The sequence below is a fragment of the Saccostrea cucullata genome, unplaced genomic scaffold (assembly GCF_032062105.1).
Source record: "Saccostrea cucullata isolate Sc308-1 unplaced genomic scaffold, CSIRO_AGI_Scuc_v1 ctg3084, whole genome shotgun sequence".
In the NCBI taxonomy this organism is placed as follows: domain Eukaryota; kingdom Metazoa; phylum Mollusca; class Bivalvia; order Ostreida; family Ostreidae; genus Saccostrea; species Saccostrea cuccullata.
The window spans coordinates 143490-158011 of NW_026924644.1; the positions used below are offsets into that span (position 1 = coordinate 143490).

General features: G+C 33.5%; 1 protein-coding gene across 1 annotated transcript; it reads left to right on the plus strand.

Annotated features, from left to right (window-relative positions):
- The first annotated feature begins 9481 nt into the window (after positions 1 to 9481).
- LOC134266950 (uncharacterized) lies at positions 9482 to 10371 on the plus strand. Its single transcript, XM_062749159.1, has 2 exons — positions 9482 to 9656; positions 10070 to 10371. Exons 1-2 carry the CDS (start codon positions 9482 to 9484, stop codon positions 10369 to 10371), a joined length of 477 nt encoding a protein of 158 aa, XP_062605143.1.
- The last annotated feature ends 4151 nt before the right edge of the window (positions 10372 to 14522 follow it).

Below are 14522 nucleotides of genomic sequence, written 5' to 3' on the forward strand. Positions count from 1 at the left end.
TTAGAATAATGCAATCCTCAAAAAAGATACAAGGGAGCAATTCCCGCGCCCCTTCCACCATATCATTTTGATTAAAAGGGACCTTAATTTGGTCAACTAAAGAACAACATCAGAGATTGTTCTAATGAAGGATAAATATGTCTTGTACGTCTAAATCCTCACTACCAGAGATTGTTCTATCTGAAATATCCGTATACGATCGAGATGAGTCATCTCGATCCCGATGTCTAAACCAGTTAATACATTTCCATTTATGTTTGTGGTTAAATAAGCCACAGTCATTCATTGAAAAATAACAAATGGCAATTTTCCTAAAAATACTAATCTGTTGTAAACCTCTATCATTTCGTAGAAAAATATTTCTTTTTAAAAATAAGAAAATGAAGTCAAGTATAAAATATTTTGTTTTAATTACAGGTGAATCTCGATCTGTCGAAGTTCATTGGACCGCGATAAAAGTTCGAGAGATCGAGGGGTTTGAAAAATGGAAAGTAAATAAAATCCGGAATTTTAAGTTTCAATCAAGGAAGTTCTACTTTTACAGGTACCGGAAGTATATGTACGTTTTCATTTGTACTTGACAGGTAATTAACTTGACACTTTACGACACTTTACAACAACAATGATTATATTGGGAATAAATAAAACGAATTCCTAAAGATTCAATATTCAAATGTTCCTATTTCATGAAATCCGAATAGCATATTGTAGGTTTGGCTAGTCCGAGGCCTGATTAATTCATTCACAAGAATGGTGTTCACTAGATTTTTCTAATTCGATATTGTGCCCTTGATAAAAAAAATTCTTGTGTAACATTCCCCATACTAGAACTATTAATATTTAGATTCTATATAATCATAATGGGAACTTACTGAAACTAGCATCTATCAATTAATTTAATATGTCACGTGACGTGGGACGAGGTAGACGCATTGTACTGAGCTCCCGAGTCTTTTGACAATTTTCACATATCTACCGAATTTGGATTATTCATTTTCATTGGGTATGTGTCAGGAATCTTTCCTGAGTATGTATATATGTTTATTTCTTCTGGATGTTTAATTTTGGACTTTTGATGGATTATTGATCTGATTGTTTACAATCCGATCTTTTGGAAAGCGTTACGGAACATAAAAACACTACAAATGTTTTCCACTATTATTAAAAGAAAGTCAAACTGGCTTTGTGAATATAAAACTTTATTATCAGCAATTAAACCATTATGTAAAAAATGTGACTTATCTAATGCTAAATATCTGAATATAAAGAATGAAATGAAATTTCATTTCGCATCAGGGGTATCAAATTTAAATGGTAAGAAATGCCAATTCTTCTATAGAATTTTAATACATAAGAAATTCGTTAAACCGTGTTATCAAATTAAACTTTCTCAAGAGTTTTCAATTCCTGCAAACGACTCAAATTTATGGCAAAATATATACATGAGAAAAATCAAAGATATAAATGATAATAAAATTGCCGAATTTAATTATAAAATGCTTCACAATATTCTCTGCAACAATGCCTATTTAAGTAAATGGATAAAAGACAAGGGGGACAACTGTACTTTATGCAAAACAACTGAAACCACAAAACATCTACTTTTTGAATCGTTGAACAGATTTGGAAAAAACTAGGAACCTTTTTATCTATGGATATAAAATGGAAACACATTGTTCTTGGCTTTTATCTAGAAAAAAACGATAAGATTGAATCGTTGAATTTATTAATATCCTTCATTGCGTATAAAATATATAAATACAAAATGTATTGTAGAATTGCATATTTATATATACTGATCTAGAAATACTTTTTAAAACATGCGTGTGAGTTTTGGCAATATTTAAAAATCATAAACATGCCGAATTGTACACATGTATCAATAAATGGTAATTTCTAACAGAAACATGAAACGAAAACGTCAATGCGTTACAGTCAGGGGAAAACTTTTTTTTTAATATGTTTTGCTTCTTCACGATGTGTCATAATTTTTAGCAAGGAGTAAAATAACTTTTAGAGTTAAGTAAAATAAAACATTATGCACCATTGTGGAGTATACTTAAGGGGGATGTACGGCCACCTTCAGTGCAGTGTGAACAAAATGTAAACAATTCTTCATATGGTTAAAATACATTATATTTTGATCAAATTTTAAGTCCTTATGATAAAGATACTATAAATATGCATAACTAAATGCATGTTTTGCATGTTTAATCTATACTTTTGCAGAAAAATGCTTTTGATGTGCTCTTTAGAACTGCGCAGCTACAGAATTCAGCAGAGCCTTAAAAAATCCAGAAAAATATACAAACTGTGCTTTAATGTTCTCTCTACAATCATTTGTTGAGAAAATGTCTAAATATTGCACTTTTAAATGATTATTTCAAGCTCAAAACAAGGTACCGTTGTCCTCAAAATGAATGTAAAGAACCATGAAAGTAGTTCATGGATAGTAGCACGTGGTCTATTATTAGCAAAGAATGTTGTTTTCCAGACCTCTTCTTAATATGGAGGGACATAACAATCTTTAAATGTAGAAGAGAATTACAGTTGCAAAATTTTTCAAATAATATGAAAACTTTTAAAAGAGGAAATACTCAGTATATTATAATGTGGCTTAAAAAATAGTGTACGTATTGATATTAAAAAATCTTAAACTTTTTGATTCCAGGTAAGGAAAAATGAGCACCATCAAAGGTAAAACTTGTCTGCCACAGTTAACTTATATTATCTATCAAAATTTTAATTATCACTTAAGATCGTATGAATGACCTTGTACCTACTGGTACGAGGGGTGATCAAAAAGTTCGCGAACTATCTCTATATCTACACAAGAGGCCCATGGGCCAATCGCTCACCTGGCCCCGCCCAAGCCCCGGGGGTCATGATTTGAATAAACTTGAATCTACACTACCTGAGGATGCTTCCATATAAATATGATCAATTATGGCTTTGCTATTCATGAGAAGAACTTTTTCAAAGAATTTTCCTATATATTTCTATACAAAATTTGGTCGGCCATTTTGGCCCCCACCCTACCCATAGGGGTCATGATTTGAACAAACTTGAATCTACACTACCTGAGGATGCTCCCATATAAGTATGATCAATTATGGCGTTACTATTCTTGAGAAGAAGATATTCAAAGAATTTTCCTATATATTTCTATGTAAAACTTTAGTCGGCCATTGTGGCCCCGCCCTACCCCTGGGGGTCATGATTTGAACAAATTTGAATCTACACTACCTGAGGATACGTCCATATAGATATGATCAATTATGGCTTTGCTATTCTTGAGAAGAAGATTTTCAAAGAATTTTCCTCTATATTTCTATGTAAAACTTTGGTCGGCCATTGTGGCCCAGCCCTACCCCCGTGGGTCATGATTTGAACAAATTTGAATCTACACTACCGGAGGATGCTCCCATATAAGTATGATCAATTATGGCCATGCTATTCTTGAGAAGAAGATTTTCAAAGAATTTTCCTATATATTTCTATGTAAAACTTTGGTCGGCCATTGTGGCCCAGCCCTACCCCCGTGGGTCATGATTTGAACAAATTTGAATCTACACTACTTGAGGACGCTTCCATATAAATATGATCAATTATGGCTTTGCTATTCTTGAGAAGAAGATTTTCAAATAATTTAAATTTAAATGTATTTCTCTGTAAAACTTTGATCGGCCATTGTGACCCCGCCCTAGTCCCGGGGGTCATGTTTTGCACAAACTTGAATCTACACCACCTGAGGATGTTTCCCCAAAAGTTTCAACTTTCCTGGCTCAGTGGTTCTTGAGAAGATTTTTAAAACATGCCACTGAATTTTCATTAATTCCCAATTATCTCCCCTTGAATGAGGGCGTGGCCCTTCATTTGAACAAATTTGAATTCCCTTCACCCAAGAATGCTTTGTGGCAAGTTTGGTTGAAATTGGCCCGGCAGTTCTTGAGAAGACGTCGAAAATGTGAAAAGTTTACGGACAGACGGACAGACAGCTAGACAGACAGACGGACGCCGGACAAATTGTGATCAGAAAAGCTCACTTGCGCCTTCGGCTCAGGTGAGCTAAAAACCAAAGTTCAGATTAAAAATAAATGTGGTACAAACATAGCCATACACAAGTTCTATAGAGCTTATGCTGAATAAAGTTTTGCCCCTTCTTTGTGACGCCAAAATGTGAAAATGACGTCACTATGCAGATCACTTGTGACGAAAAATGGTTGTCTCAGTGGAACTCGTTCAACAAACGACTGTAGTATTTATGGTATATCTTAAAAATACCTTTGAAGTAGGTATAAGAATTTGTTCGCAGTTTATTAAGACCAAATGAATTTCTATAAATTCAATCATATATTGGATAGATCGTTTTAGTGAAGAAAGGCAGATGGTTAAATATGATACTTTTTCTGGTTGCCCGGTGAAAGCAAGTTTAATTTGAAAAGGGATGTGTTTTTAATTAAACAATTTACTATTAATCAAAGACCTCCAATTTACACTTTGAAAAATACTTGAATATTTCAACAATTATATAATTATCAAATACCTAAGATATGATCAAAAAGATCACCCCTCGTAATAATAATTACTGTGTCAAATAAACATTTACAATTTTCATTACAGCGGAGCAACATTTGAAAAGGAACGAAATCATCCAGAGTGGTTTAGGAGATTTACTGATTAATAATTTTTTTCTACTTGCTCATATTGTCAAAATTACAATTATACAGAGTAAAGAAAATAAAATTAACATACATGTAATTCAATATTTTAGACCATCTTTTATTAAAATGACGTTTGATGAACCTCCCAACTCAGGGAAAATGATTATTGGGTCCGTATTTATAGGTGAGAAAAAATTCCTTTAAATTTAACACATTGTTGACGGAAGAAAAAAATCGTGTAATCAATGGGATATAAAAAAAATTGAGTTGGGTCATTTATAGGCAGTAGGTCGGGAGAGAGGGCAACCGAATTTTTTTTATAACAAGTGTCTTTATAAGGCTGTTCCATCACATACATAGTAATGCAAAATATTTAAAGCTTTGGCACTATTTTGAACATAGGATTTTCCGGGGGGGGGGGGTCGCTTTCACTCTTCTTTTTTTTAGATAGACATAGGATATGCAATGGACCTTTCTTTGCAAACATTGTGCTCGATTTTACTAAATTTTAAAGAAACAACTCAATATATTTTATCAAACTTCGTATGTTCAATGCGTGAGAGCTTAATAATACAACGTTGTCAACTTAATGAGACATGATGTGTTTTATGTCCAAACATTACTCCATACAATGTGTAGGTCATTGCAAACAATCTAACTAATTTATGTGAGGTACCTGAAGGAAATCCTACAACTGCCTTTTTAATTTATCTAACTGCAAAACCAACTTATCAAATGTAATTTATATGCTAAGCGTCCTCCTTGCAGTGCCCCATTTGAAAATAACTTCTATCGCCACAGAAAAGAGACCCGCCGTAAACACATATGTTTAGGGTATTATTTATTTTTTTCTTGAGTTTTAAAGAAACATACAAATTATCAAGACATGTTCCATCAAAAATAAATTTAATCATGGTAAGAAACGCATCGATTCACAGCAAATATATGCACATGCCAACCACGTGCTCAGTGGAATAATATTAACGAGGAAACTCGAGCTATAAACAGAACAGTTTTCCCCGATTTACTGGAATGGGGTTAAAATTGCGTTTTTTTCATTCATCGGACGATGTGATGCAACAAATAAAAGTAGTAAGTTATATAAACTAATGATTATTACTGAGTAATTTCTTGTCTTGATGTTATTATGGTCGCATTTATTCTAAAATCGATGTTATTCGAACTCTGTGTGACAGAGGAATGGAGGACGAAATAAGCACATGGCCTCAGGAAGACCCCCATATGAAAAATCTAATTTTCAACAATTAAGGTAAATAACAAGAAAAAAAGCGAAACAAATGGTTGTAGCCATATTATCAATGAATCGAACCAACATCATTTTCAATGCATTTGTCATCTCGTGAATGCTGTAGCTGCGCAGTTCTAACGTGATTATTTTCCTCGTAATTAAAACAAAATAAACTTAATTATGTACTAATTTTAATCTCTAACAGTAGGTAATGAGTGCTTAAGCACTTTGACTAACTTTGGGCTAATTTAGTAGAGTATTAAGTCCATTCTTGGCATTTCCTATTTTACACCCAACTTGATCCAATATGGCTTGTACATCCCCCTTAATAATTCGTGAAATGCAAGTTAGAATAAAGATATTCAATGCGTATAATTTGATCCTAGTTATAAAAAAAGGATCTTAAGTCAAATTTTATGCATAGAATAGATGTATTATATTTCATTCATTTAAGTGATCTATTGTCCATTACCTGTCTTTTTTCTCTTATTCACTGCCTTTAATTTTGAAGACTAAGACAAATAATAAGATCTTTATTTTATTTTTCGTAATGATATAAATTTCTTTCCTCTCTCACTTTTCTCTCACTCTCAAACAAATAGAAATACGCCTCCTTTGTCAGAAGAGTTCCAATAAGTTGATCGTAACTCGCCAGTCGTAAGTGCTACGTTTACGATAAGTTTTGTGAAACGCTCGTTTACGTGCTGCACGTAAACGAGCGTTTCACAAAACTTATCGTAAACGTAGCTGCACCTCTAGCAATCGTAAACGTTATCGTACGTTTACGATTTCCGATTTGTTAGTGAAACTGTCGCCAGAATGCTAAATCTTTGACGCTTGATATCCCCTAAGTGGGAAATATTTTCTATAAGTAATATTGAACAAAAGATGTTCAGAATGATGTTCTGAACAATATGCAACCTTTCATTTTTCGCTAAACGTCTTCATTAAAGAACTGAAGGGTTGGCCCCTAAATATCTCTTATGCAGATAACTCGAAAACGAAAAAGAATATCTGAATAGTTGTTGAACAAAATGTGTTCATTATGAGAGCTTTAAAATGATATGAAGAAAAAATGCTGATCCCTAATATTAGGGGCCATGAGGGGCCAAAAGTCGATTTTCGAAGTCTTTATTTTCAATGCCTTTTTACAGATCATGAAAAATCATTATTTTCGAATAAAAATCTCAATCAAAATGTGATCAAGAATCGAACGGAAGACTCACTCGTTGCTCGCAACGAGATCGTATCTAGTTTTTCTTCCAACCGATTTTGTGCAAGCGATTTCTCAGAGATGACTCGTCCGATTTCTACCAAACTCTCAGATCTGAAAGATATTCAATTGATCTTGAAAGGTTATTTTGTTTTTTGAAGACATCACTTCCGGTCGTGAGATATGGACGATTTTCTGATTTTCAGAGGGTCGGCTTGTCCTGGAAACTCCTCTGAAACGACTTAAGATATTGACTTTAGATTTTCAGTGAAAGTAAAGGAAGGTTTGGTGAAATGTAATTGGGTCTCCAAATCTTTCTAGCGCATAAGGCGCCGGAGCTCAGTAAGGCCCGAAGAAATTTCTCTGAAACATCTCAAAAAAATTGTCACATTTCGTTTCATATATATCGTCGTACCTAATCATATTTTGCCACAACATATTGAAGAAAAGTTGTGCAGAATTACAAGACCTTTCATTTGATATAAGGAAAAAGGGGCTGACTTCTCAAATTAGGGGCCCAGACGGGTCAAAATTCTTTCATCTTTAGATCGTTAACGTATATATTACTGAAACAAAAAGTGTAACTATATATTATAAAATATTGATCATATGCTACCTAATAAGGTGTCGCAATGGGGTCAGAATGCTAAATCTTTGAGGGTTTTTTTTATCTCGAAAAGGGCAAATATTTTAATTAAAAGCCACATAGTACAAAAATGCTCAAAATATTGTGATATGAATCAGAAAAAATTGATTCAGTCAAAATCACATCTCATCTTATAAATAAACTTAACGGAAGACCTACTCGCTGCTCGCAATGAGATCGTATCTAGTTACACTTTTTTCTTCTGCTTCCTAGACGCCAACTTTGAGGCCTCATATCTCGCTCATTTCTCGACGAATTTCGCTCAAATTTTCAAGGGCTATAGACGTTAATAAACACTCTATCAGAATGCTGTCTGAAATTTCAAAAAGTAACTTCCCTTTTTGAGATATTTTCCTTGAGACAAAAATTTATAGGCTTTCGTTTCCAGACAAAGGCTCAGAGACGGTTAAAGGTGGAGCAGAAATTCTTCTGATTTTAGATAATACAAGTATTGAAGTTGTGCACATTGGTTTTTTTTTTTCGATTTCTCAATTCAAAATGGCGCTATGTAGGGGTAAAAAATTAGGACCTTTAAAATAACCAAAAATTACTCATATTTTTCTTTTTATCTTCTCAGCTAAAAATATTTTGTGAAAATATATAGAACATAATTTGTGCAGAATTAGAAGATCTTTCAAATGATATGTCGAAAAAAGGGCTTACTCCTAAATTAAGGGCTCTAGAAGGACCAAATTTTTTTCAGATATCTCAGAAAGTATTGAGAATTTGTTATACATCGAAAAGGAAATTTGTTCAAAATATCAGGCTTTATCTAATAGGGTCGTCAAAATACGTCCGGCGACGTCACTTTTGGAAGAAGTCAAAAAATGCATAGTTTTGCCGTTTTTTACAGGTTTTGGGGTAACAAACCGGAAGTACCAAAGAATGGCTTAATTTTGCAATAATTAACATAGATTTAGAGGATTAACCCATTTTTGGACTTCATTACTCATTTTTTTTAATGAAGGTTAACGAGGCTGGAGTGTGGCAGCCATTTTCAGACTATTTCGATCTCCTTTAAAAGAAGAGATCCATACAAAGATATAGAAAATGATAAATTTTAAAACTAAAATGTATAAATTTTTTCATTGCCAAATGATAGTTGACAGCTTAAGATATATCTATAAAAATAAGTTAAATCTGGTGGTCAATTTGTGTTTTTTTTTGTTGACCCCCAGCCTCCTTAATTCCGGCCAAACAAGACGTAAGACCTACTCGTTGCTTTGCAACGATCTCGGCTCTAGTTTATTACTATTTCTTTAATTCTGAAAACTACGACCCTAAATATTTGACCTACAATTCACGTGAAGTGAAAATCAAAAAAAAAAAACGATTTATAGTCATTGAGCTTTCGATATTGATTGATTGATTGATTGTATACTGTTTAACGTCCCTCTCCAGAATATTTCACTGATATGGATAGGTCACCATTGCCGGTGAAGGGCTGCAAAATTTAGGCCTATGCAAAGCATTTAAGGCCTTTGAGCAGGGAGGAATCTTTATCGTGCCACACCTGCTGTGACACGGGGCCTCTGTTTATAAGGTCTCATCCGAAGGATCGCCCCATTTAGTCGCCTTTTACAACAAGCAAGGGGATACTGAGGACCTATTCTAACCCGGATCCCCACAGATCTTTCAATATTGAAATGTAAATGTTTAATATGAGGAATTCAGTCATGTTTTTCTATGTTTATCAAGTATTTTGTAGAATGCATTCCTTAGTGTTGATTGTGGGATTTGGTTCAATTTTGGGCATCATTAACACTCACAAAGTGTTACCCCGACCTAGCCTTAAATCCTTCAGAGACGACTATGACAGTGTGGCTAAAACGTGTGTGGTCGTTGGATTTGTTAAGGACCACTGTAAACAGAATCTGGACAGGAGTAAGATACCAACATACATCCGTGACAGGCACGTAGTATCAAGGCAGGCAAGGGGGGGGGGGGTCTGCCTTTACTATAGAAAATGTTTACTGAAAGGGAAGTTACCCCCTGCCCCACACATTTCAGCACAGTGTATTGTAATAAAGAAAACAGTTGGTCTTGAAAAAAGTTAGCCACTCACCCCTCCCCCCCCACCCCCACGAAATAGGATTTTCGACCTTGGGCAACTTTTAATTTTTCGTTTTTTTTTTTTTTTTTTTTTTGCTTGTCAACTTTTTCAGGTAAGTAAAAAAAATGTTCTCAGGTTGCTCCCCCCCCCCCACTTTCAAAAACGATGCTACATGCCTGCGTGATATAATGAATATGCACTGATAATATGCCTCTAATTTTCATATGTCTTTATTTGTTCTCAGAAAATTTGGTAATAGCATTCAACGCCAAAGCAAAAGGAAGTGTTCAATCCGTAAGTGCTGGGAATATTGTCATGTTTGCAGAAGTCGATTTGAATATAGAAGGTGGATACAACGCAGTTAAAGGAGTTTTCACCGCCCCCAAATCGGGAGTTTACGTCTTTGATTGGACAATAATGACCTACACCAACAAAAATGCTTATACCTATCTGGTCTTGAATAGTAAAAGAAAGGCATATAACCATTGTCATAACAACGCCACAGTATCTACATGTCATGTAGTAAAATGGCTGTCGTCAAAATGAAAGCTGGAGATAAAGTTTGGATTGATAACTTTTCTGGAACATCATCTGTTTACCACTTGTATTCTTTTTTTTCTGGCTACATGTTGTAAATGCGAAATAGGGATATACATGTACAAATAAAATCTAAAATTAAATTTAAAAATTAGTAACAGATTTGTTGTCTATCTTACATAATTATGTAGGTTCTACAAGAGTATAATATGCATATATGTTATATGACTGTGAATGTATTCGTAAATGTTCATGATTTTGATTCCATTGCACAAGGGAAGTATGCTGTCAAAAGTATATATTTTTTGCCACGTCAAAAAGAGGCTGAAAAAAATTCATCAAATATACTGAAGAACATTAAAGTAATATACGCTATGACGTGCGCCATTATAAAATACGGCTGGAAATTATATATTTTGTTTACCAATAAAAGTTACGAAAATACTGTAAATCACACCATTTAAATAAAATGCGTTATTTAGTTATCAAATTTTAATTATTAATTATCCTGCAAGGAAAGAAATGGCTATTTTTAAATAAACCCACCACGTGACGCCGTCGCTACTTTTAGATTGATAAACAAACACGGCGTTGAGAAAACGAGGTAAGCCCTTTGAGATACAACTCACTTTTGACATGGATGGCGTGTTACTATTAATTTAACTTACCTTCAAATGTAATCAATATCAACCATCTATACTCTGTTATGACGCATATTAACCTTTTATTAATAATCGTTGTCAAAATGCAACATACCTCATTGTCTGTGATTTCCCGTGGACAGACGTGTCTATATTTAGGCCTACTGTTTACGCACTTCCTTTATCAATATTCATGAAAAGACTGGATTCTTAATTGCAGATATTGCTTTATTGTACTGTTATTACAACGATTTATATAGTTAAATTTTGTTGAAATATTATTTTTTTATTTCACTTCATGTGTTTCAAATCATTTAGTCGTTTTTTTCACATACAAATCGACATTCATACGGCGTATATTACTTTAATACATATATAAGCTTGAACATTTTGACTTGTCCGGGATCGAGTAGCTTTAAAGATATACCCTTGTGCATAGGAAGGTAAAGAAACTTTACGTTGCAAGACAGTTCATGGTAATATTTTACACATTGTCACAAACAATGGCTAAAATGCATGCACGATCCTCTCCCATTCTGGTCGGGTAGGAGAGAGCTGAATGCTGGATCCGAATCGTGACTGCAGACGATGTTTTACATCACTTATTCCGTTTCTCTTATTGGCACAGGATGTGATAGGAAAACGGGTAATTACATATAATATTCCTTTTTTGTATAAGTTTTGGATTGGCGTTTTTTTTTAATGAAAAACAACAACAACAACAACAATAGACCAACTATATTTTTTCTCTCTTTTGTTTATCAGTTTGAATAATACATTTATTTATTTAAGTACAATAATCTATCACATTGCAGAAAAGCGAATTCTTGCCAATACTGACAATTTTATTTTACCTAGGTCATTCAGAATTAAATTTCCTTCCTGTTACATTTATCAAAAGAGATGTAAAATTCATCAGTTTAGTTACCTTCATGTAATCTTACGTATACCATATATTAAAGTTTTAAAGGAAAAGATATGGTAAGACTACATGTAGTATTAGGACCCCGATCTTGGGCGTCTTTCAGAATGAACCAACAGTTTATCCATAAAAACCTGCTGTCACAAAATGAGTATTAGTTCTAAGATCTAGAATATACAGAGGTCACAGTGAGGTTAAGAAATAGGTCATTTTTCGAATTTTCTCATTTTTATGCAAGTTTTCATCGATTTTACAGCACATTTTGTTTCGGGAAACGTAGAGCACACGCTTGCCTATCTACCAAATTTATATATTTTATGCACTAATGTCAGATGTAATATATACATGCAGGTGTAAAAATCTTTATTAAATAGGCAAGCTCGCGCTCTATGTTTTCCAAAGAGAACTTGTATCTCGATTATGACATCTTAAATTCCACCAGAATTGAGGAAAATGTCGTACTTCTGCACCCTCTTGTGGCTTCCATGTAAGATTTGAATCTAAATTAGTGCTTGTTTTAAAGTAAGCATCAGTTTAATTTTCTTAGCTACAAACTGTCACAAGTTTACCTTTGATCTGATTTTTACAACAAATAAGCTGCAAAAATGTTCAAAATGTAAATTTCAAGACTTAAAACTCATACGAAAGAAAGCAACTTTATGAACATTGATTTATTGATTTTAACATGTACCGACTATGGTTTCCACTGTGCATTTATTTCGCGCATCATAGTAAAATGAAGCGTATTCACTGTTTCATTTTTATTTTAAAGGATTTTTTCCGTCTGTCATCTTTGGCCGGGGCACCTACATGGGTATAATTTTTTTTTCACAACTCCTCCTATGCCACTGATTGAATTGTTTTGTAACTTTCACAGAATCTTTGTTACATATACACCTGTAATGCCATTGTGCACTTTCCATTTTACTCTTTGGTTAAAATTGGAAATTCAGGGTTTCCCATAACTAATAAAACACTGACACGACCATTCTTTCTTTAATATTTTAGGGTACCCATCTCTTATATCCGCAACTTTAATTCCTACACCAGTCACCACTCAATGTTTGATACTTTTAAAGGTTCTTTATTACATAATGCCATTGTGCACATCAGTCCTATCTTTATTTTAGATCTGATACTTATTTAGGGTTTCTCTGAGACTGAGAGATTGATTTTGCCCCAGGATTATATGGATGTCGGAAGTATCATTATATTAGTTAGCTACTGAAGTGCTCACAGTTCATGTCCAGTTTTGATATGTCCTTAAGTTTAATATTGTATATCGATCGATCTATAAGAGTGTCATTTTGACAAAGTTTAGTTTCTATTACATCTATTTAGCCTACAGGGTCTTTAACAAAATGTTTAATTTAAGCAAGAAGGCAACGGTCAATATTATTGAAATCAACATTTTTAAAGTTGACTGGCACATCATCTTCGCCAGCCAAGGGTTTCTGATACGCTACTCTCCTCGAGAGTAGCGTATCAGAAACCCTTGGCTAGCGAAGATGCTGGCACATACACTGTACATGCATCATAAATTTCAGGGATTTAAGAAAAGGGGGAGAGTTTTTCACTCCATCAGTTTTAAATCACATTCACAGGGTATTGGATAGGGTATCGGACGCACATCCCCATATGTATACATTCCTTTTAAATTTCAAACTCATCTTTCCTTCCTTTCTTTCTCTCTCTCTCTCTCTTTCTTTCTTTCTTTCTATTCGGAGACCATAGGTCCCTTTTTTCAAAAAGCATTGGATCCACCACTGGTACATACGTATGTAAGGTAGGAAGTGACTACAATATAATTTTGTGATATACAGTTTTTATGATTTGGATTTTTATTCTGTTTGGGTTTTTCTTTCTTTTTTTGTTTTTGTTTTAGGTTTTGTTTTTGGCTCCTTTTTTTGTCCCTTTTTTGCTATCGTTATTACTATACTACTTATATAAATAATCTGTCTCTAAAACAGCTTAAGTATTAAAAAGAGAACTACAATATGAGTCCCCGGTCAATCTTATGTGACAAAACGAGCTTCACAACATATATACGTATTCAAGACTTGTGAAAAAAAGACAAACAGGTATCGAACATTTTATAAAATAGCCTCCCCCTACCATTGTTTTTCCTGAAGAAAATAAGGATAATACAATATAATTTTTATGGAATATTTATATCTACACAGCCACTTTTGAAATAGACTAGTACTTTAAAAGTACTTGTAAAATTTGGAAAACGTTCATAAATAAATATTTTTTTTCGATACAGATATCAAATGATTCTACTGCAATATGTTACCAAATGATAAGATAGCACGCTGGGGATAAAATATATAAAAGCTGGTACTAGAAAGAAAGATTACATCTTCACTCGGCGTTATCAAGTATTCCTAACGAAAGGTAAGACACTGTTTATACTAAGAATAGATCAAGAACATTAATTGGCGTTTTTTTTTAATGTAACTTTGTATGGAATACATAAATTTTCATAGCGTTATACGTGAAGAAGTTTTGAAGTTAACTTACTACTAAGTTAAACAAACCTTTTTAATTTTTTTTTACTTTAAAAAATTTCAATCTAAAATCCTTTCATTTCATTT